This window comes from Indicator indicator, chromosome 32 (assembly GCF_027791375.1).
Source record: "Indicator indicator isolate 239-I01 chromosome 32, UM_Iind_1.1, whole genome shotgun sequence".
NCBI classification, from domain to species: Eukaryota; Metazoa; Chordata; class Aves; order Piciformes; family Indicatoridae; genus Indicator; species Indicator indicator.
Window position 1 is genome coordinate 8,223,718 of NC_072041.1, and position 23,381 is coordinate 8,247,098.

General features: G+C 55.6%; 1 protein-coding gene across 1 annotated transcript; it reads right to left on the minus strand.

Annotated features, from left to right (window-relative positions):
- Positions 1-10,782: 10,782 nt before the first annotated feature.
- Positions 10,783-18,049, minus strand: SH2D5 (SH2 domain containing 5). Its single transcript, XM_054394874.1, has 10 exons — positions 17,966-18,049; positions 17,703-17,783; positions 17,516-17,590; positions 17,130-17,273; positions 16,831-17,034; positions 15,139-15,161; positions 13,291-13,463; positions 13,105-13,201; positions 12,839-12,998; positions 10,783-10,992 (listed from the first exon to the last, which is right to left on the minus strand). Exons 1-10 carry the CDS (start codon positions 18,047-18,049, stop codon positions 10,783-10,785), a joined length of 1,251 nt encoding a protein of 416 aa, XP_054250849.1.
- Positions 18,050-23,381: the final 5,332 nt, after the last annotated feature.

Sequence of the window (23,381 nt, forward strand, 5' to 3'; positions counted from 1 at the left end):
TCCAAATCAACCTTCAGACCTTCATCAGCTCCTGGAGGGAGCTGTAGAACCCTGCTGCTGCTCTCCTTGGTGGATTGCTGCAGCAAGGCCACCAGCTGCATCCTGCTCATCTGCAGCTGTTCGAGCTGTTCTCTGAGGTCCTTATTTGCCTGTTCCCCACCCTACCACCTGTGACTGGAGCAGCCTGGGGGTGGCAAATGCACCCCAGGACACCATTGCTCTGCTTGACCATGAGGGCACATTGCTGCTTCGTGAGCAACTTCTTGTCCCCCAGCACTCCCAGGTCCTCCTCTGCAGAGCTGCTTCCCAGCAGGTCCCCCCTGGCCTGCACAGCATGGAGGATCCCTACCTGAGTGACACTGGGGAGGACACAGAAAATAGCAACTCCTGACCAGATTTGCTGCCCTGAGCAGTCCTGGGAAGTTCCCTTTTAACAGCAATTTGTGTCACAAGTCCTGCTGTGGACCTAGGGTGCTGAGTGGGGTCCTCTGAGCACCTCTGCCAACAGGCATGGCAGGAAATCTGTGTCTGTGGACCCAGAGTTCTTCCTCAAAACTCAGGTTGGTGGAGTTTAAATTCCTATTGGAATATTTATTGAATAGATTCTTTCAATTCACAGCTTCAGGGGGTGGAAGGGACCCTCCAAGGGCATCTTGTCCATCCCCCTGCACTCAGGCTGCACAAGGCCACATTGAGTCTGACCTTGAATGTCTCCAGGGATGGAGCCTCAACAACATCCCTGAGCAACCTGTTCCAGTGTCTCACCACCCACATTGTGCAGAACTTCCTCCTGATGTCCAACCTAAACCTGCCCTGCTCCAGTTTCACACCATTGCCACACTTCTTCCTGCACCCCAGGACACCACTGGCTTTGGCCATGAGGGCACCTTGCTGGCTCCTGGGCAACCTGCTGCCCCCAGCACTCCCAGGTCCTTCTCCATGGAGCTGCTTCCCAGCAGGTCCCTGCTCACCTGTCCTGCTCCTCCCCAGCTGCAGGATCCTGCACTTCCCCTGGTTGAACTTCCTGAGGTTCCTCTGCCCAAGGCTGCAGCCTGGCCAGGCCTGGCTGGATGGCAGCACAGCCTGGGGGGTGTCAGCCACTGCTCCCAGTTTGGGATCATCAGCAAGACTGGCTGGGAATACTCTGCCCCTCCCCTGCCAGAGCTCATTCTCCACCAGAGGTGAAGCAGTGTCTGGCACTTGCCAAGCAGCTTTCAGCCTCAGCTGCTTAATGTGTGATGGATTCCTGCTCTGCTGAGTGAGGCTCAGAGGTGTCACCACCATCCTGATCCACAAAGCTTTTCACAGGCAGCTCTGAGCACCCCCCCAGGACTGCAGACCCAAAGCCTCCTGCCTGAGCTGCAGAGAATTGGATTTTACCAACATCATCAGAAGAGCAATTTTGGCTTCTGTGCCAGAGACCACAGGGACAGGATTTGATCTGCACTCAGAAGGAGGAGTCCCTTCAGAGAGCTCTCCTTTACCAGCCAGAAGTGCTCCCAAATTGCTGCTCTGGATTTCCTTTGGCAGCTGGGAGAGGCCCCACGGAGCAAGCTGGTGCCACAGGAGCTCACAGTGAAGCTGAAAGAGTGGCTAAAAACCACAAACCCTTCCAGCATCCACCTCCAGCAGCCCCTGGAGATCTTCTGGGGAGCATTCCTGATCCTAATGCAATTCCACACAGCAGAGGCAAGAAGAGCAATCAGCAGCACTGGCTCAGGTTTGTGTTTCTGAGGAAGCAGAAGCCTCCACTGGTCACATTCAGTGCCCTGTGGGGTACTGCAGTTCCTTTAGTCCATCTCGAGCTGGCTCTGGGCCAGAGGAAAACCAAGACAGGATGCCTCCAGCTGGGCACAGAGCAAGTCTTGAGCCTGGCCCCCTCATGTCCCAGCCCTGTGCCCCCAGAATGGGAAGTGTTGGTGTCAGTTCTGGCCAACAGCTTGCAAACATTATCAGAGAGAATCGCAGAATTGTTTGGTGGGAAGAGACCTTTGAGAGACCCCTGAGGCCAACCCTTACCCAGCACTGCCAGGGCACCACTGAGCCATGGCCCTCAGCACCACATCTCCACAGCTTTGAAGCCCCTCCAGGCATGGGGACTGCAGCACTGCCCTGGGCAGCCTGGGCCAGGCCTTGACAACCCTCAAGGGGAAGAAATTGTTCCTCATGGCCAACCTAAACCTCCCTTGGGACAACTTGAAGCCATTTCTTCTTGTCCTATGGCTTCTTCCTTGGGAGAAGAGACCAAGCCCCACCTGGCTCCAGGCTCCTTTCAGGCACTTGTAGAGAGAGACAAAGGCTCTACAAGCACTCAGACATCTATGAATCAGAGGCAAAACCTCCAGGGATGAGGCTTCCACCACCTCCCTGGGCAGCCTGTGCCAGTCTCTCACCATCCTCATGGGGAACAACCTCTTCCTAACATCCAATCTGAATCTCCCCTCCTCTAGCTTGGATCCATCCCCCCCAGTCCTATCACTCCCTGACACCCTCAAAAGTCCCTCCCCAGCTTTCTTGCAGCCCCCTTCAGATCCTGGAATGCCACCAGAAGGTCTCCTGGGAGCCTTCTCCTCTCCAGACTGCACAACCCCAACTCTCTCAGTCTGTCCTCACAGCAGAGCAGCTCCAGCCCTGGAGGTTTTTGCAGCCAGGCTGGATGTGGCTGTGAGCAACCTGCTCTGGTGTGAGGTGTCCCTGCCCATGGGGGGGTTGGAACTGGCTGAGCCTTGAGGTCCCTTCCAACCCTGACAGTTCTGTGATCTGGTTGCCTCTTTGAGCTGCTTCCCCATGCACCAGGTCTGGACAAGGAGTTTTGTGGTCCTGGCCTCACTCATCTGCAAGGAAACAATCCTGGGTTAGACTCTTTTTAAGAGGAAGCATCTCAAGAGTCACAAAACAGGAATCTCTTGGCATTCCACTGCAGCTCAGCCCTGTTCTCTCTCTGCATTTGGGCTCTGCCTCCCTTCAGTACAGAAATAGTTGTCTCATCTTAGCTCCACACCTCTGAGTGCTTTCCTGAACAGGATCCTGCATGCTAAGAATCCCTCCACGCTCTCCCCCTGCCAGTGAGCTCTGCAAACACCCCCAGCCACACACCCCCAGCCACACACCCCCTCCACACATTTCCACAGGGTCTGAACTTCCCACAAAGCTTCTGCAAGCAGCAAGGTCAGACCACGACTTTCCTCTTTTGATTTATTTTTTTTTCCCCTCTCCTCCTCAGCTTCTTCGATGAAGTTAAACAATGGAGAGAAAGAAAGGAGGAAGCTTGAACTGAGCAGGCAGCAGCTGCAGCAGGGCTGGGTGGAAAACATGGCAAAGGAGAAGGCTCCCTCAGCTCCTCTGTGGCTTGGAGACAGGCAGGAAGGTTGCTCCTGCAGACTGTAGGGGAAAGCTGGAGGAGGACACTACCCTGGGCAAGGGTTTTCCACCAACTCCAGCATTTCCCAAGGCTGGAATCCAACCTGCCCTCAACAGCAGAGGTGTTCAAGAGGTTTCATGATCTGCTTCAAAGGAAGAAGCACAGAGGAGGCCACAGCAGTGCTGGGAGGGCTGGAAGCCCTCTGCTGTGAGGCCAGGCTGAGGGAGCTGGGGTTGTTCAGCCTGGAGAAGGCTCCAGGGAGACCTTCTGGTGCCCTTTCAGGGCTGAAAGGGCTGATCAAAAAGCTGAGGAGCAAGTCCTGTTGTGACAGGACAAGAGGTGATGGTTTGGAACTGGAAGAGGCTCAACTGAGATGAGACATGAGGAAAAAAAATTCTTCCCCATGAAGGTGGTGAGGCACTGGAACAGGTTGCCCAGAGAAGTTATGGAGGCTCCAAAAGTGAGCCCAGGACTCAAGCTGTGGCCTCACAAGTGCCCAGTCCAGGGGCACTGCCCTGCTCCTGCTGGCCACACCACTGCTGGTCCAGGCCAGGCTGCTGGTGGCCTTCTTGGCCACACACTGGTTCATGTTCAGCTGCTGTCAATCAAGATTAGATTGGACATTAGAAGGAACTTCTTCCCTGAAAGGGCTCTCAAGCACTGGCCCAGGCTGCCCAGGGAGGAGGTTGAATGCTCATCCCTGGAGGGGTTGCAAAGCCACAGAGATGTGGTGCTGAGGGCCATGGTTTAGCCCCAGCCTTGGTAGAGGTAGAGAATGTTTGGCCTGGATGAGTGCTGTGTCCAGCTCTGGGCTCCTCAATTCAAGAGAGATGTTGAGGTGCTGGAAGGTGTCCAGAGAAGGGCAACAAGGCTGGGGAGGGGTCTGGAGCACAGCCCTGAGAGGAGAGGCTGAGGGAGCTGGGGGTGTTCAGCCTGGAGAAGAGGAGGCTCAGGGGAGACCTCATTGCTGTCTACAGCTCCCTGAGGGGAGGTTGTAGCCAGGTGGGGGTTGGGCTCTGCTCCCAGGCACCCAGCAGCAGAAGGAGGGGACACAGCCTCAAGCTGTGCCAGGGGAGGTCTAGGCTGATGTTAGGAGGAAGTTCTTCAGAGAGAGATTTGCCATTGGGATGTGCTGCCCAGGGAGGTGGTGGAGTCACCATCCCTGGAGATGTTCAAGAGCAGCCTGGCTGAGGCACTTAGTGCCATGGTCTGGTTGATTGGATGGGGCTGGGGGATAGGTTGGACTGGATGGTCTTGGAGGTCTCTTCCAACCTGGCTGATTCTCTGATTCTATGATGCTCTTGAAGGTCTTTTCCAGCCACAAGGATTCTGTGGTTCTGTGCTATGGCAAAGGCTCTAAAACCTCTTCAGCTGTTTAAAACCAAAGCCCAGGCTGAGTACTCACAGAAATTCTGACCAGGGCTTTGCTGAACCCCCCCCCCAGCTGTGAGAGGGCATCCTGACCTCCTTGCCAATACCCCCAGAGTCCCACCCCTCACACACAGATGGGCTCAGCAAATTTTGCTCAGGATTAGCTCAACTTAAAGATGCTCTAAAACCCTGCCTGGGCAGCTGGGCAGAGCCAGGCTGTTAAACACCTGGCAGCACCTGCTCAGCAGCCATGCACAATCAGAAGCCTTTAGGTTGGAGAAGACCTTTAAGAAGAAAAAAAAAAAAAATTGAAATGGAAATGTTCAAAACCTTGCTGGAACCTACAGAAAGAGTGCAAAAGAATGGAGAGAGCTCCCTGCCCTCCTACAGCAGCCCCCTCCTACAGCAGCCCCCTCTGCACCACTGCCACAGCTGCCAGGTTCATCCCACAGCTCCTCTCTTATCCTGGCAGCTGAGCTGTGGAGGGATGAGTTCCTGAGCTGCTGTCACACTGAGACACTGCAGCCTGACTTCCACAGAGTGGCTCAGGATGGAAGGGACCTCAGAGATCATCAACTGTGTCCAGTTCTGGGCTCCCCAGTTCAGGAGAGACAGAGACCTGCTGGAGAGAGTCCAAGGGAGAGCCAGGAGGATGATTTGGGGACTTGAGCATCTCCCCTGTGAAGAGAGACTGAGAGCCCTGGGGCTGTTTAGTCTGGAGAAGAGAAGGCTGAGAGGGATCTGATCAATGTCTATCAATAGCTGAGGGGTGGGGGGCAAGGGGAGGGGGCCAGGCTCTTTTGGGTGGGTCACAGAGATAAGCCAAGGAGCAATGGGTTCAAACTTGACCAGAGAAGATTTCAGCTCAAGAGGAGGAGAAACTTCCTTACAGTGAGGGTGACAGAGCCCTGGAGCAGGCTGCCCAGGGGGGTTGTGGAGTCTCCTTCTCTGGAGCCTTTCCAACCCCACCTGGATGCATTCCTGTGCAGACTGCCCTCAGTGATCCTGCTCTGGCAGGGGGGTTGGACCTGATGATCTCTGGAGGTCCCTTCCAACCTCTGATGTCCTGTTAGGCTGTGATCCTGTGACTCCAACCCCCAGCCATGGGCAGGGACAGCTCTCAGCTAGACTCAGCTGCTCAAGGCTTCATCCAGCCTGGCCCTGGACACCCCCAGGGGGGAGGCATCTACAAACCACTCTGGGCAACCTATTCCAGAGTCCAAGCAAGATCATCACAGGATCACAGAGCAGAGGATGTTAGGGGTTGGAAGGGACCTCTGGAGATCATCAAGTCCAAGCCCCCTGCCAGAGCAGGACCATAGACTCCAGCACAGGTCACACAGAACACATCCAGGTGGGGCTGGAAAGTCTCCAGAGAAGGAGACTCCACAACCTCTCTGGGCAGTCTGTATTGAGCCCAACCTCACTGCCAGAGCAGGATCACCTAAAGCAGATCCCACAGGAACACATCCAGGTGGGCCTTGGAAGTCTCCAGACATGGAGATTTCACCACCTCTCTGGGCAGCCTGCTCCAGGGCTCTGCCACCCTCGAAGTAAAGAAGTTCCTCCTGGTGTTTAGAAGGAACCTCCTCTGTTCAAGTTTGTGCTCATTACCTCCTGCCCTCTCACTGGGCACCACTGAGGAGGGGCTGGCCCCATCCTCTTGCCACCCCTGAGATATTTCACAGAATGACAGAATTAACCAGGTTGGAAAAGACCTTGGAGATCATTGACTCCAGCCTATCACCCAACACCATCTCCTAACTCAACCACCAAGTGCCTCATCCAGTCCCTTTTGCCACACCTCCAGGGGTGGTGACTCCACCACCTCCCCAGGCAGCATATTCCCGTGGCCAATCTCTCTTTCTGGGAAGAACTTCCTCCTCTCATCCAGCCTGAACCTCTCCTGGTGCAGCTGGAGACTGTGTCCTCTCATTCTGTGACTGGTTGGCTGGGAGCAGAGACCAACCCCAACCTCATTGCTGTCTACAACTACCTGAAAGGAGGCTATAGCCTCCTTTCAGGTAGTTGTAGACAGCAATGAGGTCTCCTCTGAGCCTCCTCTTCTCTAGGCTGACCACCTCCAGCTCTCTCAACAAGATGTTGCAGTCCCCAGCTCAGCCTGAGGCTGTCTGACTCCAGAGCAGACTGATGGGAGCCACATCCCTGTTGGGCTCCATGGAATCTGCTCTTCAGAGGAAGTGATCTGGGGCTTCAGAGTCACCCAAGGTCCTGTTGTAAGGCACAGAAATGGGATTTTGGAGGAGACTGGGGGGGTGGGGTGGGGCACAGAGGTCAGCCTCAGCTTTTGGACCCCGTGGGACATGACTCTCTGAGTGCCTCAGTGGAGGCAGCAGCAGGCAGTGGCTGTCACTGCTGTGGTGGTGTTCCCCTGGCAACTCTCCTGCCCAAACCCAGCCCCCCCCCAGTGCCAACTGCAGTCGTCATGGAAACCTGTGTGACTGCTGCTGTGGAACAAAGGCTGGGAAGCTGCAGCAACAGCCAGTCCTCTTCTCCCACCCTCCCTCTCCCTGCACACTGGGAACACGGAGCAGAGAGGGAGTTTGCTCATCCAGCCTGGCCTTGAACACCTCCAGGCAGGAGGCAGCCACAGCCTCCCTGGGCAGCCTGTTCCAGTCTCTCCCCACCCGCACCACAAAAAAATTTCTTCCTCATCTCCAGTCTAAATCTCTTCTCTCCCAGTTCAAAGCCATTGTCCCTCATCCTGGCACTCCCAGCCCTTGTCCAAAGTCCCTCCCCAGCTCTCCTGGAGCCCTTCAGGTACTGGAAGGCTGCTCTGAGGTCTCCCTGGAGCCTTCTTTTCTCCAGGCTGAATGACCCCAACTCTCCAAGCCTTGTCCCCATAGGGAAGGTTCTGCAACCCTCTGCTCATTTTGTGGCCTCCTCTGGACCCACTGCAGCAGCTCCAGGTCCCTCTTCTGCTGGGGGCTCCAGAACTGGCCACAGTGCAGCAGGTGGGGGTCACAGCAGAGCACAGCAGAGGGAATCACTCTCTGCTGTTAACTCTGTGCATCCATGGCCCTCAGCACCACATCTCCACAGCTTTTAAACTCCTCTAGGGATGGGGATTCCACCACTGCTCTGGGCAGCCTGTTCCAGGCCTTGGCAACCCTTTGTGGCTGTTCAAGTTAAACCTACCCTGGTTCAACCTGAGGCCATTTCCTCTTGTCCTAGGGGCACTGACTGAGCCTGGCTTGCTTGGGCAGCCCTCAGCTCCAGCAGTGGCTATGATCTCCCTGTAGCTCTGCTCTGTGCTGTGCATCCCATCCAAGGTGAGCTGCTTCAGAGGCTCGTGGGGGCAGAGGGGTGTTGGAGAATGCTCTCCATGCTGACCACCACCATGCAGCCAAAAGCTGTCTTGTGCTTGTTCATGGCCCAGCAGTGCACCATCACCTTCACCTTCACCACTCCTGAGGCCATTCTGAAGGCTCAACCCCCAATGTGCTCACCTTGGGAGAGCACAGGGGCCTAGGCAGCTGTGTCTCTGGGGCATGCACCCCTCAGTGGGGCTGGAAGGACCCCCCCCAAAACTTGGTGTGAACACCAAGTGAGTGGTCATGAGATCAAGGAGGAGAAAAGGTTGGAACAGATGAGAAGAAAGGGGGACACATGTCTGAGGGGGAGATGGGATAGGCCCAGGGGAAGGAAACCTGAGGGGAAGCTGGGGAAGGGAAAGGCTGAGGTGACTCTGGGGAGCCAAAGGCTGAGGTGACTCTGGGGACCCAAAGGCTGAGGTGACTCTGGGGAGCCAAAGGTTGAGGTGACTCTGGGGACCTAAATGTTGAGGTGACTGTGGGGAGCTAAAGGTTGAGGTGACTCTGGGGAGCCAAAGGCTGAGGTGACTCTGGGGAGCCAAAGGCTGAGGTGACTCTGGGGAGCCAAAGGTTGAGGTGACTTTGGGGAGCCAAAGGCTGAGGTGACTCTGGGGAGCTAAAGGTTGAGGTGACTCTGGGGAGCCAAAGGCTGAGGTGACTCTGGGGAGCCAAAGGTTGAGGTGACTTTGGGGAGCCAAAGGCTGAGGTGACTTTGGGGAGCCAAAGGTTGAGGTGACTTTGGGGAGCCAAAGGCTGAGGTGACTCTGGGGAGCCAAAGGCTGAGGTGACTCTGGGGAGCCAAAGGTTGAGGTGACTTTGGGGAGCCAAAGGCTGAGGTGACTCTGGGGAGCTAAAGGTTGAGGTGACTCTGGGGAGCCAAAGGTTGAGGTGACTTTGGGGAGCCAAAGGCTGAGGTGACTCTGGGGAGCCAAAGGCTGACGTGGCTCTGGGGAGCCAAAGGCTGAGGTGGCTCTGAGGAGCCAAAGGCTGAGGTGACTCTGGGGAGCCAAAGGTTGAGGTGACTCTGGGGAGCCAAAGGTTGAGGTGACTTTGGGGAGCCAAAGGCTGAGGTGACTCTGGGGAGCTAAAGGTTGAGGTGACTCTGGGGAGCCAAAGGTTGAGGTGACTTTGGGGAGCCAAAGGCTGAGGTGACTCTGGGGAGCCAAAGGCTGAAGTGGCTCTGGGGAGCCAAAGGCTGAGGTGGCTCTGAGGAGCCAAAGGCTGAGGTGACCCTGGGGAGCCAAAGGCTGAAGTGGCTCTGGGGAGCCAAAGGTTGAGGTGACTCTGGGGAGCCAAAGGCTGAGGTGGCTCTGGGGAGCCAAAGGTTGAGGTGACTCTGGGGAGCCAAAGGTTGAGGTGACTCTGGGGAGCCAAAGGCTGAGGTGACTTTGGGGAGCCAAAGGCTGAGGTGACTTTGGGGAGCCAAAGGTTGAGGTGACCCTGGGGAGCCAAAGGCTGAGGTGACTTTCGGGAGCCAGGACAGGCCTGTGGGGGATGGAGCAAGAGAAAACCTGAGGTACATCCCTGAGGTAAATCCCTGGGGGAGCAGAGGGACTGCTGAGGTGACCAATTGCAATTGCACAGGTGCCTGGACATGCTGGTGACAAGGGTGACCCCTGAGTGAGCAAGAGAGGCTGAGTGCATGTGTGTGCAACCCCCCAGTGCATGAGAGAGCAATTTCACAAGTTCACAACTGTGCCAATTCACAAGTATGGTGTCTGAGTGTGCAAGAGTGGGTAAGCATGAGTGTGCAACTGGCCAAGTGTGTGAGAGTGCAATTGTACAACTGCACGGGGGTGCAAGAGCAGGAGATGTCAAGGCTGCAATGCATGGGAGTGCAGGTGAATGGGGAGGTGCTGGTGCTCAGGGTGACCCCTGAGCATGCAAGAGCAGGAGAGTGCATGGGTGTGCAATTGCACAAGTGTGCAAGAGTGTGACTGTAGCAGTGCACGTGGGTGCAAGAGCACGAGGGCTTGAGACTGCAGATGCATGGGAGTGCAAGTGTGAGGATGATGGCTGAGTGCACAAGAGAGAATGAGTGTACAAGAGAGAGTGGGTGTACAAGAGAGGATGAGTGCACAAGAGAGGATGAGTGCACAAGAGAGAGTGTACAAGAGAGTGTACAAGAGAGAGTGAGTGCACAAGAGAGGATGAGTGCACAAGAGAGAGTGCACAAGAGAGTGCACAAGAGAGGATGAGTGTACAAGAGAGTGAGTGTACAAAACAGAATGAGTGCACAAGAGAGGATGAGCGTACAAGAGAGAGTGAGTGCATGAGAGAGGGAGAGTGTACGAGAGAGAATGAGTGCACCAGTGTGCAGAAGTGTGATTGTACAGCTGCAAGAGCTTGAGACTGAGCTTGAGACTGGGACTGCATGAGTGCAGCCATGCAGGCAGAGCAGTGCACACAAGCATGGGGGTGCAGCTGCACGACGCAGGTGTGCCAGTGTGCAATGGCCTTGAGCACCCTGCACAGTGACACAGCTGTGTGCCTGCACGAGGGGACAGGGGCATGAAACTGCCTGAGTGCAAGGTCAGGAGGGTGCCCTGCACCCCAGCCTGTGCAGGTGCAGGCAGGTGAGCACAGGAGTGAATCAGAGGCCTCTGCTCGGGCGCACCAGAGCCATTTATTGCGCACACAGCCCACGGGAGAGGGAATAAATAAGGCAGACGGCAGCGATTTAAAGCTCGAGGGGATTCTGGGGGGCAACCAGCTCTAGCCCCGCTCATGCTGCACCCCAATGGGGCTGGCAGGGGCCCAGGCAGCCTCTCCCCAGGCGCTGGGGTCCTGCTCCTCACCGCCGGGCTCCCGCTCCTCGTAGCCGGGGTTGCGGCGGCCGAGGGCCAGGCGGCAGAAGCAGCCTCCCGGTGCCCCGGAGTAGTGCGTCAGGAGAGCAGCCACGCTGGAGAACTCGGCGCTGGAGTGCTGCCCGCGGGGCCAGCGCCACGGGGAGAGAGGCAGAGGTGAGGGCACTGCTTGGGCAGAGGCCTCAGCAACCAAGGGGTCTTGCTGGGATGCATGGGTGCTGGGCACCCACCCACTGGTGCACCCAGGCGCCCCTGAACTGAATGCAGACATGCACCAAACACCTATGCACTGGTGCACCCAAGTACCTTGGAGCCATGCACACACCCCAAACACCTATGGAGTCTTGCACTGGTGCATCCATGCACCAGTCAACTAAATACCTACAGAGCCATGCACTGGTGCACCCAAATATCCATGGAGCCATGCATCCATGCACCAGTCAACCAAACACCTATGGCGCCATGCACTGGTGCACCCAAGTACCCATGGAGCCATGCATCCATGCACCAGTCAACTAAATACCTACAGAGCCGTGCACCCAAATACCCATGGAGCCATGCACCCATGCACCTGTCAACCAAACACCTATGGAGCCATGCACCAAAGGCACCCATGTGTTTGTGCACCATGCACCCATCAGCCCAATGCATCCAAGCACATGAATCAAAGATACTCATGCAATACACTCATGCACCCACTGCACCTCTGCACACTCATGCTTATGTGCCCCTGTCCTTGTGCATGCTGCACGCAGACAGCTACACCTGTGCACTGAGACAGCCACAAATCACCTGCCCAGGTGCCCCCACAATGCAGCTATACCTGTGCAAAACAGCTCACCTCAACAATCCCATGCACCATGGACACATGCATGGATGCACTCCTGCACCCAGGAACCAACTGGGACTGCAGAGAAAGCATGGAGACAGCCAGGCACCCACCCCCCTGCAGCATGAACAGATGCACCCCTGCATCAATGCAGCCATGAATCGAAGTGCCCATGCACCAACACCCCTGTGCACCCCTGCAGAGATGCACCTGTGTAAGCATTAAGCAAACACCTCCATGAACCATGCACTGACAAAGCAAAGGCACTTATCCACCAGTGCACCCACACACCTCTGCACTGCTGAAACACTGGAAGCATACAGCCCTGCACCAAATGCATGGGCACATTGGTGCATCCCTGCAGCCATGCATCCCTGCATATAAGCACCAAATAAACTCCCTGAGCACATCAAATCCATAGATGCAGCAAATGCATGTACACAAGGCATGAGAAGCACACCCAGAGATATCAGTGCATCCATGCACCAAATAAACCAGTGCATCCATGCACCAATGCAGCAAATTCACACACCCAGGTGCAACCTGTGCCCTGCTGCAATAATGAATCAACTGCCCCCATGCACCAAATGCACCCACCTACCATGCACTGGCACACCACATGAACTTACTGTGTGTGAAATGCATGGGTGCACCCATGCACAAAATGCATCTGCAGAGCACTGCATCGATGCACTGGTGCGACAAATGAGCTTGTACCCATGCACCAAATGCACGTCACACAGCAGTGCATCCCTGCACTGATGCACCAAGTGAGCTTACAGTGTGCAAAATGTACAGGTGTACCCACGCAGCAAATGCACCCCACACAGCACTGCATCCATGCACTGGTGCACCAAATGCACCCCACACAGCAGTGCATCCATGCACTGATGCACTGAATAAGCTTACAGTGTGTGGAATGCACAGGAGCACCCATGCACCAAATGCACCCACACAGCAGTGCATCCCTGCACTGATGCACCAAGTGAGCTTACAGTGTGTGGAATGCACGTGGGCAGCCATGCACCCCCACACCAGTGCATCCACACCAAACGCAACACCCAGGTGCAGCTGCCCACTGCTGCAGCCACCAAGAAACCCCCCCACGCACCAAGTGCCCCCCCAGCCCCCTCACCTCCACGCAGAACCTGCCCTGGTGTGTCCTGAAGAGGCAATAGGGCACAACGCCGCAGGGTGTCCGCACCCACAGGCACCAGCGCTTGGCCAGCCCCGGCTCGGGGCGCAGCAGGAAGGCGCCAGGGACGTCCTGCCGCAGCAGCGCGATGCCAACATCCCTGGGCACAAGGCGGTGGGTGGGCACAGAGCAGGGCAGCAGGGGATGTGGTGAGGAGAGGGGGGGCGTGAGGGACGTGGCAGGCAGCGGGGTGCTCGGGCACTCACCTGGCGATGCCGGCGAAGGCCCACACGCTCTCGGCGAGGACGCTCTCGTTCTCAGGGAGGAAGGCCAAGCTCCTTGCCCCTTTGCTCTCACATCCTGCTCCTGCAGTGGGAGCCCCTTAATGCCCTCTTTGCCCCCCAAAGCCCCCGGGAAATCAGGGTGCCCTGTGCCCTCCATGCCCCTCTGGCACTCACCAGTGTCGCGGGGGTGCAGCTGGCTGTCGGCGCCGCAGTCGCGGTAGGCCCCCGAGCGCAGCACTTTGCTGCGGATGGCCTTCTTGCGCACCAGGACCGGTGAGCAGTAAGGGTTCCCCGGGCGCCAGGCACTGCCTCTGCCCTCTGCCTCCAGTCGCCGCTCCTGGGGTGAGGGACAGGGCTGTGAGCTGGATTTTGGGGGTCTCTTGCCATGTGAAATGCCACGCAAAGCACCACACAAAAAATGCCACAGTGAAAGTGCCACATGAAACACGATGCAAGAAAAAAACCTCTCTCAGTGGGCAAACAATGCGATGCCAAACACCATGCAAAGGTCTGGAGGTGCTGACTTGTGCCCAGAGAAGGGCCATGAAGGATGAGCAGAGGGCTGGAGCTGCCCAGAGAGCCAAGCAGAGCCTGGGCTGCAGCAAGAGAAGTGTGGCCAGCAGGGCCACAGAGGGGATTCTCCCCCTCTGCTCCACTCTGCTGAGACCACACTTGGAGCTCTGTGTCCAGTGCTGGAGCCTCTATTGCAGAAAGGATCTGGAGGTGCTGGAAGGTGTCCAGAGAAGGGCCACGAGGATGAGCAGAGGGCTGGAGCTGCTCTGCTGTGAGGACAGACTGAGAGAGTTGGGGTTGTGCAGTCTGGAGAGGGGAAGGCTCCCAGGAGACCTTCTTGTGGCCTTCCAGGATCTGAAGGGGGCTACAAGAAAGCTGGGGAGAGACTTTTGAGGGTGTCAGGGAATGATAGGACTCGGGGGGGATATGGATCCAAGCTAGAGGAGGGGAGATTCAGATTGGATGTTAGGAAGAAGATGTTCCCCATGAGGGTGGTGAGAGCCTGGCACAGGTTGCCCAGGGAGGTGGTGGAAGCCTCATGCCTGGAGGTGTTTAAGGCCAGGCTGGATGTGGCTGTGAGCAACCTGCTGTAGTGTGAGGTGTCCCTGGCCATGGCAGGGGGGTTGGAATTGGATGATCCTTGAGGTCCCTTCCAACCCTGACAATTCTGTGTGTGATAAAAATGCCATGCAAACAAGATGTGCTATGACCCCCACCCACCCCCACCACGCAAAATGACACCACGTGAAAACACGCTGGGCAAAACCACGCCAGGCAAAAATGCTCTGCAAGAAAGACCATGCAAAAAAAAAAATTCCATCCAAAATAGCATGAAAAAAAAGAAAAGGTGGTAACAAATAAATGCCGTGCAAAAAAACCCAAAAAAATTGTGGACCAAAACATCACATGTTGTGAAGAAAACCCCAAACACCATCATGCAAAAATGCTATGCAAGAAATGCCACACCACAAAGAGCCTCCAAGCACTCAAAGTCATGTCAAAAATGTTATTTATAAACATGGCCTGAAAAAAAATGTTGTGCAGAAGACACTGTGCAAAGCATCCTGTGAAAAAAATGCTGCAGGAAAACTCCATGCAAAACAGCTGCACAAAAAAATTTGCCAGGCAAGCAGCCCTGATGCAGAATGCTGTGCAAGAAAAAGCCATGCAAGAAAAGGCCTTGCAAGAAAAGGCCTTGCAAGAACTACCAGGCCAAGAGTTATGCAAATACACTGTGCAAAACATCCTGTGAAAAAGTGCTGCAGGGAAACTCCATGCAACACTGCTGCACAAAAAAAGTTGCCATGCAAGCAGCCCTGATGCAAAATGCTGTGCAAGAAAAAGCCATGCAAGAAAAGGCCATGCAAGGAAAGGCCATGCAGGAAAAGGCCTTGCAAGAACTACCAGTAAAGAGTGCAAAAAAGACTGGGCAAAAAAAATGCCTTCCACATGCTGCAGTGCAAGAAAAAGGCTGTGCAAAAGAAGCCAAGCAAAAGCCATGGGAGAACGTGCTGTGTGGAAATGTGCTGTGCAAAACACCTTGCAAGGGAAGGTCGTGCAAAATGGTCTGCATCTACCAGTGTGCAAAGAAATGGTACAAAGAGGCTGTGCAGGAAAATGATGTGCAAGAAAGTGGTGTGCAAGAAAATAATGTGCAAGAAGATGATGCACAAGAAAATGATGTGCAAGAAATCACTGTGCAAGAAAACGATGTGCAGGAAAATGATGTGCAAGATGATGCACAAGAAAATGATGTGCAAGAAATCACTGTGCAAGAAAATGATGTGCAAGAAATCACTGTGCAAGCAAGTGATGTGCAAGAAAATGTGCAAGAAAGCGATGTGGAAGAAATCACTGTGCAAGAAAATGATGTGCAAGAAACCACTGTGCAAGACACCATGCAAAAAAAGTGCTGTCCAACACCACACCATGCAGAAAGTCATGCAAGAAGGTGCTGTGCAGTAACTGCCAGGTAGAAAGTCCTGCAGAAAATACTGTGCAAAATATGCTGTGCAGATAACCACCGTGCAAAAAAATGCCCTGCAAAAGTGCCCTGCACATTGTGCAAGACAGAGGCTCTGCAAGAAAAGCCATGCCAGGCACCACATAAAAAATGCACTGTGCTAAAAATGCCATGCAGGTGCTGCTGTGTCATCAAAGGGCTGTGCAAGATACCACGCAAGACTGGGCTGTGCAATAACACACTGTGCAAAAGGCTGTGCAAGAAAAGGCTGAGAAAGAAAAAGCTGTGCAAGAAAAGGCTGGGAAAGAAAAAGCTGTGCAAGAAAAGGCTGTGCAAGAAAAGGCTGGGAAAGAAAAATGTGTGCAAGAAAAATCTGGGCAAGAAAAAGCTGGGCAAGAAAAGGCTGTGCAAGAAAAAGCTGTGTAAGGAAAGGCTGGGCAAGAAAAGGCTGGGCAAGAAAAGGCTGGGCAAGAAAAATCTGGGCAAGAAAAGGCTGGGCAAGAAAAAGCTGTGCAAGAAAAATCTGTGCAAGAAAAGGCTGGGCAAGAAAAGGCTGGGCAAGAAAAAGCTGGGCAAGAAAAGGCTGGGCAAGAAAAGGCTGGGCAAGAAAAAGCTGGGCAAGAAAAGGCTGGGCAAGAAAAGGCTGGGAAAGAAAAGGCTGGGCAAGAAAAGGCTGGGCAAGATAAAGCTGTGCAAGAAAAGGCTGGGAAAGAAAAGGCTGGGCAAGAAAAGGCTGGGCAAGAAAAAGCTGTGTAAGAAAAGGCTGGGCAAGAAAAGGCTGGTCAAGAAAAGGCTGGGCAAGATAAAGCTGTGCAAGAAAAGGCTGTGCAAGAAAAGGCTGTGCAAGAAAAATCTGTGCAAGTAAAAGCTGTGCAAGAAAAGGCTGTGCAAGAAAAGGCTGTGCAAGATAAAGCTGTGCAAGTAAAAGCTGTGCAAGAAAAGGCTATGCAAGGTAAAGCTGTACAAGAAAAGGCTGTGCAAGAGGCACCAGGCAAAATACTGTGCAAATACCACCGTGCAAAAAGAAAAGCCCTGCAGAAACTGCCCTGTGGCACTGTGTGATAAAAAGGTTGTGTAAGAAGGCCGTGCAAGGCACCATGCAAAACTGCACTGTGCAAGACCGCACCGTGCAAAACGCCACACAAAAGTCCCATGTGTGAACTGATCGTGCAGGGAGAGGATGTGCCAAGGCTGGTGGAGCAGCACCCAGCACCCTGCCAGGGGACACTTACCCCTGTGCCCAAGGAGCCGAGGCCAGCGGGCAGGCGGCGGAAGGAGACGAGGGCGTTGACGTTGCGCGACACCTCCTCAGGGTTGAGGGGTTCCCGCAGCACCCCCAGCCCCGGGGGGTCCCCCTCAGCTGCTTGCTCCTCAGGGTGGGCCAGGAGGTAGCTGAGCTGGAAGGAGCGGCAGAGCAAGTGGTGCAGGGTCTGGACCTGGGAGAGGCAAAAGAAGCGAAGTGCAAACTTTAAAAGTAATAAAGATAAAGTGAATCTGGCCGGGGGGACAGGGAGTGGTCTGCGCCATGCACCTCGCCTGGGAGCCCCACGAAGAGGTGGCAGAAGAGGCTGCTGGGGGCGCTGCGGGGGTTGCGGGCGACGAAGGCGAACTGGCGGTCGGCGTGGCGCCAGGTGCTGTACAGGATGCGGCGCAGAGCGTGAGCCATCAGCAGCGTCTGGGGGGATGAGATTGGGGGGGCGGTCACTGGGACTGAACACCTCTGGACCCCCACGTGGGCTGCAAGTGGCGCTGGGGTCATCCCTATTTGCATGGCAAGTTGCAACCCTGCAAACACAGAGCAGGCTCCCAAGCGAGAAGCAGCACTCAGAGCGTGCAACCCCTCCAAAGCAGCACCCAGCACCCCCCAGAATCCACGACCCTCCCCGAGCACCCATGACGCCCCCCCAGCACCCCTACCTCCCCATCAGCACCGTAGACCTTCAGCCCCTGCAAGCTGAACCTCAGCACCACCAACCTCCTCCTGGGGCAGTCCTGGCCAGGAGAGAAGCAGTGTTGGGTGGCAGGCTGTGTTACCTGTGGGTCCCCCCCAACTTCTGGGGTCCCCCCGTTTCCCAGTGAGGGGGAGCACTGTGGGGTGCCTGACCTTCAGCGCCCGCAGCTGCTCCTCCAGCCGTCCCGCTTGCTGCTGCAGGTCCAAGTTCTCCACCACGAAGGAGCCCACATACTGGGAGGGGGAGTAAAATCCCACCCGTGTCAGCAACAACCCCCCCACGATGCTGCAGCTGCGCCCCCCAGGGCAACTAGAGCACCCTGAGGTGATAGTTCAGGGGGTCACAAGGGTGTACCCACACCCAAACCTCATCTTCAGGGTACCCCCCCCTCCCACACCCCCCATGTGTAAATCACCTCTGCTGGCTTGCTGATGCCCCGGGATCGCTGCTGGGGGAGTGCAGGATCCAGCCCCCTCCCATTGGCTGGCTTCTTCTTCATGGCAGCTGGGGCTGGGGGGACACTGGATCAGGATGGGGTTAAAGGACTCCGGTGCTGCATTGGAATTATCCGGAGCCACCCAGAGTGTTAAGCAGCCTGGTCACGGTCCCTGCGAGGAGGGAGGGGACAGACACAGCCTGCCCTCACTGTTCCCCATCTCCAGCCAGCTGAGCCCCAGAGAGATGCTGCAGACCTGTGCAGTGGTCCCCAAGTCCTGACCCCAGTGCAGACGTTCCCGGGTGCTGGCCCTGATGGTCCCTCCTACCAACCCCAATAAAAGGGTCCCCAAGTCCCGGCCCCAGTGCAAGCATCCCTGCACCCAATACCCAATACAAGGATCCCCGTGTCCCAGCTCCCACGCAAAGGTCCTCCTCATCCTAACTCCAGCATGAGGCTCTCCTTGTGACCTCAAGGGCCTCCACAATCTGACCCCAATCCTGCTGTGAAGGTCCTCATGCCCCAACCCCCATCAAGGGTCCCAGCAGCCTGACCCAGAGCATGTCCCCTGCCATGTTCTGCCCCTGAGCACCATGTGAAGGTCCCACGTCCCTGCCCGGAGCAGGATGCAGGTAGTCTCCACCTCCTGAACCCAAAAGCAATGTCGGGGTCTCCAGACCCCAAACCCAAACATGATGCATGAAACCCTAACAAGATAAAAGTGGTCCCCACACCCTGAGCATGCAGTCCGGTCCCCAAGCAAGGCAGTTTAACATCCCAAATCCCGCTAAGGTTTTGGGGTCTCCCCCATCCCACCCTCCACAGTGCTCTGTCCAACTCCCCACCGGCCACGCAGCACCGAGATGCCCTTTGGCTGTCCTTTGGGATGATCCCCAAATCCCCAGCGACGGTGGTAGCAGGTTTGGAAGTGCTTTTTCAGCCTGAGCACCCACCAAGGGATGCAGCCGGCCCCCCCTCCGCCACCGAAAGGGTTTTGTCCTCTGCAGCCCCGGCCGGGCTGAGACCGGCACCGTTCGTGTCACCGAGGCTACGCCGCAGCCCCGGCTGCAAGCACCGGGAAAGAGGGGGTCTGGCTGCCCCAAGCTCATCCTACCGGGGGGTGGGGGTGAGGTGGGGGGTGATGTCCTATGGTGCCCCCATCCCGTTGTGAGCTCAGGATTGCCCCTCTCCAATTTCGGGGGTCTCTTCCCCCTCAGCCAATCCGCAGGCAGGCAGCCCCCAAGCCCCACCCCCTTCTTCCCACGCTCCGTTCCTCAATGGAGTCCCCCCCAGCCCTCCGGCCACCCTGGAGGTCCCCAAGGGAGGGGAGAATGCCCCCAAAATTGGGGGGTGGAGTGCGGCGCCCCGAGCATCCCGAGGGCCCCCGCATCCCGCTCTGCTCCTCCCGGCTCACGGGCAGCTCGCTCCGATGGCTCCGGGAGAAACGCAGGCGAAAAATCCTCGGCTCCAGCGCTCGGCCTTCGCCAGTTGTTGGCCTTCCCCCGCGGGGCTCCGCCGGCCGCTCCCCGCCGCGGCGCAGGGACGCTCGGCCCGTGGGCGTCAGGGCCTCGTCGCCAGCCAGGCCTCGGCGAGCCGGAGCCCACGCCGGGCACGGGGCAGGCGGCAAACTCCCGTCTCCTGCCTCCGATCTGCCCGCGATGAATCACTGCAATTTGCCTCCCCGGCTTGCTCCGTTACTTGGAAGCGACGGCGAGCAGCGAGGCTCCGGCTTTTTGGAAAACGCGGCTGAGGAGGATTTTTTTTTTTTTTTCCCTCTGATGCCTTCCCCCCTCCACCCCTACAGCAATGCCCAGCAGAGAAGCAATTTCTAACCCGGACACGCACACAGAGTCATTGATTGATAGAACGGTTTAGGATGGAAGGGACCTCAAAACTCATCCAGTTCCAGCCCTCTTGCAATGGGCAAGGACACCTCCCACCAGCCCAGCTTGCTCAAGGTCCCATCCAGCCACCTCCAGGCTGGGGGCATCCACAGCCTCCCTGGGGAACCTGTTCCAGTGTCTCCCCACCCTCACTCTGAAGAATTTCTTCCTCATCTCCACTCTCAATCTCCCCTGTCCCAGCTCAAAGCCATTGCCACTCATCGTGCCACTCCCAGCCCTTGTCAAAAGTCCCTCCCCAGCTCTCCTGGAGCCCCTGCACGTACTGGAAGGCTGCCCTGAGGCCTCTCTGGAGCCTTCTCCAGGCTGAACAGCCCCAGCTCCCCCAGCCTGTCCCCCCAAGGAAGGTTCTCCAGCCCTGTGATCATCTTCCTGGCTTCCTCCTGACCCTCTCCAGCAGCTCCATGCCCTTCTTATATTAGGGCCTGCAGAACTGGACACAGTGCTCCACCCGGAATACTGGCTCAGACCCTTTTCACCCCAATTTCTGAACTCCCAGGGTTATGTCCACTGCTGTCTACCCCAAAAAAAAAAAGAGGGATGGCTCCAGCCTCCATGCAAACCCAGAGCCATGGGCCACCAAAACCCTCCAGCCAGCCAAGGTGAAAGCTACCCCTAACCCCAGGATTGCTGGAAAAGCAAAGCAGCAGTTCAAGGAGGAGAGAGGGGATCTAACTCTGGGGGTTCACCCAAGAATCCCTGTCTTGCACCCCAAGATGTGAGGGAAAGGGTCCCTAAGGTAGTGTTCAAACTCTGGGTCCCTGCCAGCACGCTGTGAGCTGTCCCGGCAGAGCCTGCCGGAGGAGCGGATAGCGTAGAAGGAGCGGAAAGCCGATAAAAAGCAGGCCAGATGGGGCTGAAGAAACAACAGAATGGAGCCCAGTCTGGCCAGGAAGCAGAGACTGGAGCAGAGGGGGCAGCAGAGCTGGTATGAACCTCCCTGAACACGCAGCAGAGCTGCCACAGGAGGAAGGTTTTTCCCATTCCATCCCAGTTGCTGCTCCCAGGAAGCGAGGATAGGTCCTTTGGATGAAATACAACCAGGCCCAGGGCTCTTTTTGATGGCTCAGTGTGCAGAAATCCCTAATCAGCCTTAAAACCACAACCAGAAAATCACAGAATGTTAAGGGTTGGAAGGGACCTTGAAAGCTCATCGAGTCCAACCCCCCTGCCAGAGCTGGACCACCCAGAGCAGATCACACAGGAACACATGCGGGTGGGTCTTGAATATCTCCAGAGGGAGACTCCACAACCCCCTGGGCAGCCTGTTCCAGGGTTCTGTCATCCTCACAGTGAAAAAAATTATTCCTCTTAGTCACATGGAACTTCTTATGCTGCAACTTCCACCCATTTCTACTTGTCCTGTCAAGGGGGTTTGGTGATGACCAATCTGTAGCATCTCCCTCAAGTTCAAGGTGCCTCACAGCAAAATTCAACTCTGCTCACATGTGGAAAACCAGCATCATCCAGAGCAGTGATTTGCCAAACCCTGTGGGGTGGGGATGTCATCGGGAAAAGGGAGGTTACAAAATGCCCTGGAGCTGGGCAAGTCCTCATCATCCCCAGAAATAACCTATTGAACATCTCCTCTCCAGAAATAACCTATTGAGCTTCTTGTCCCCAGAAATGTCCCTTTGAGTTCCTCATCCCCTAGAAATGGGGTTGGAAGCAGATGATCCTTGAGGTCCTTTCCAACCCTGACAGTTCTGTGATTCTGCCAAGAATGCTGGGGAGGGACTTTTTAGGGTGTCAGGTAATGAAAGGATGGGGGGAATGGATCCAAGCTAGAGGAGAGGAGATTCAGATTGGATGTTAGGAAGGAGTTCTTCCCCATGAGGGTGGTGAGACACTGAAACAGGTTGCCCAGGGAGGTGGTGGAAGCCTCATCTTGGAGGTTTTTAAGGCCAGGTTGGATGTGGCTGTGAGCAACCTGATCTAATGTGAGGTGTCCCTGGCCATGGCATAGGGGTTGGAACTGGATGATCTTTGAGGTCCCTTCCAACCCTGACAACTCTATGATTCTGTCAAGAAATACCCCACTGAGCTCCTTGTGCCCCAGAAACACCTCACTGACAGAAAAGCCCTCCCTGGAACCCTGCCTGCAAGAAAACGCCCCCAGACCCCTCAGTTTGGGTACAAGTAGCCCCAGGAAAGAGCCATTAAGATTTCTAATTGTTTTCCATCCCTGTGGATTGCTTTTTCACTCTCCCAGTTCCCCAGCAGTTGTGATTTTCTTTCAGCTGCTGGTTGCACTCCCTTACAGGGCTGGGAACAATTCAGGGTCTTTCTATCAGGACTTTGTCACTCCCAGTTGCTGGAGGCAGCAGCAGCACACTGGGATGGCAGCTGAAAAGAATCCATTCACTAAGTCTATTTTCTCCTCCTTTTCCATGGTGTTTCCAGAGGTACCTGCACTCCTCTCAGCAGGGTAGGTGCAAAGCTCTCTCCTGAAGCAGGTTAAATGAAGGCTGCCAGGTCACATCCCAGTCACCGGCGCTGCCCTGTCCAAGGGAGAAGCAGGGATGTGGCAGAGCATGATCTGAACACAGGCTGAGCAAGGCAAGAGAGGGGATGATTTCAGCTAGTCTTTTTTTGTCCCCACTGATGGGGGGGAGAGGGAGAAGAGGAGCAGCATGAGGTTCAAACACAGCTTTCTTCTTGCTCACCTTTGTCTCCAGAGAAACCGGGGAAGAAAAAGCTCAGAAGTCGGTCCAGCTACAGAGCTTGGCAGGGGCTCAGGCAAAAATAGCCCAAGTTTTTTCATGCTGGCAATGTACTTTTGACCAAGATTTGCCTTTTGCTGACTGTAATTCCCTCCTCTCTACACTTCCGGGAGAAGCAAGCTGGCAAGGAAAAGAAAGGACACAGAGGAGCAGGCCTGGAATCTAGTTTCATTTTATTTTAGCAAACTGCATGTTCTTCACTTATCAACATCTCTACATTAGCAATTGTATAGCTCTCCAACTTCTCTTTAAAAAAAGGGTAAACAAGAGGTGACAAAACTCAGGCTCTTCATCTCTTAAAAACAAGTCAAAGTTGGACTGAAGAAGACTTCTGGAATATATTTTGGTTTTCAAAGGTTAACAGATGCGGCATTGCAAACACGAATTCGAATCACCCACCTAAGCCAGAACCACCCCTCCGGGCTCAGACCCGCAGTGGGAGGCCCTGAGGGTCTGCCTTGCTGTCACACAAACCTGGCTGGCCTGGAGGAGCAGAAGGTGCCATCCCCTCAGCCCTTCAGGAGCACCTCCAGGGCTCAGTGCAAGTGCTGTATTTACACTGCTTCTTCACAGAAGCGTTAAGGACCTCGTCATGCAGGGGATCTAGGGAGGGACTCTTCTGCTGCTGCACCTCCTCTTTAAGAATCACGTTCCCCCAATCATCCTGTTCCTGCTGTCTAAAGATAAAAAGATCTTCTTTGAAGAAGTTTTGAAAGCCCCTCCACCCCCCCCCCCTTCCCTTCCCTTCCTTTCCCTCCCCCCTCTCCCAAC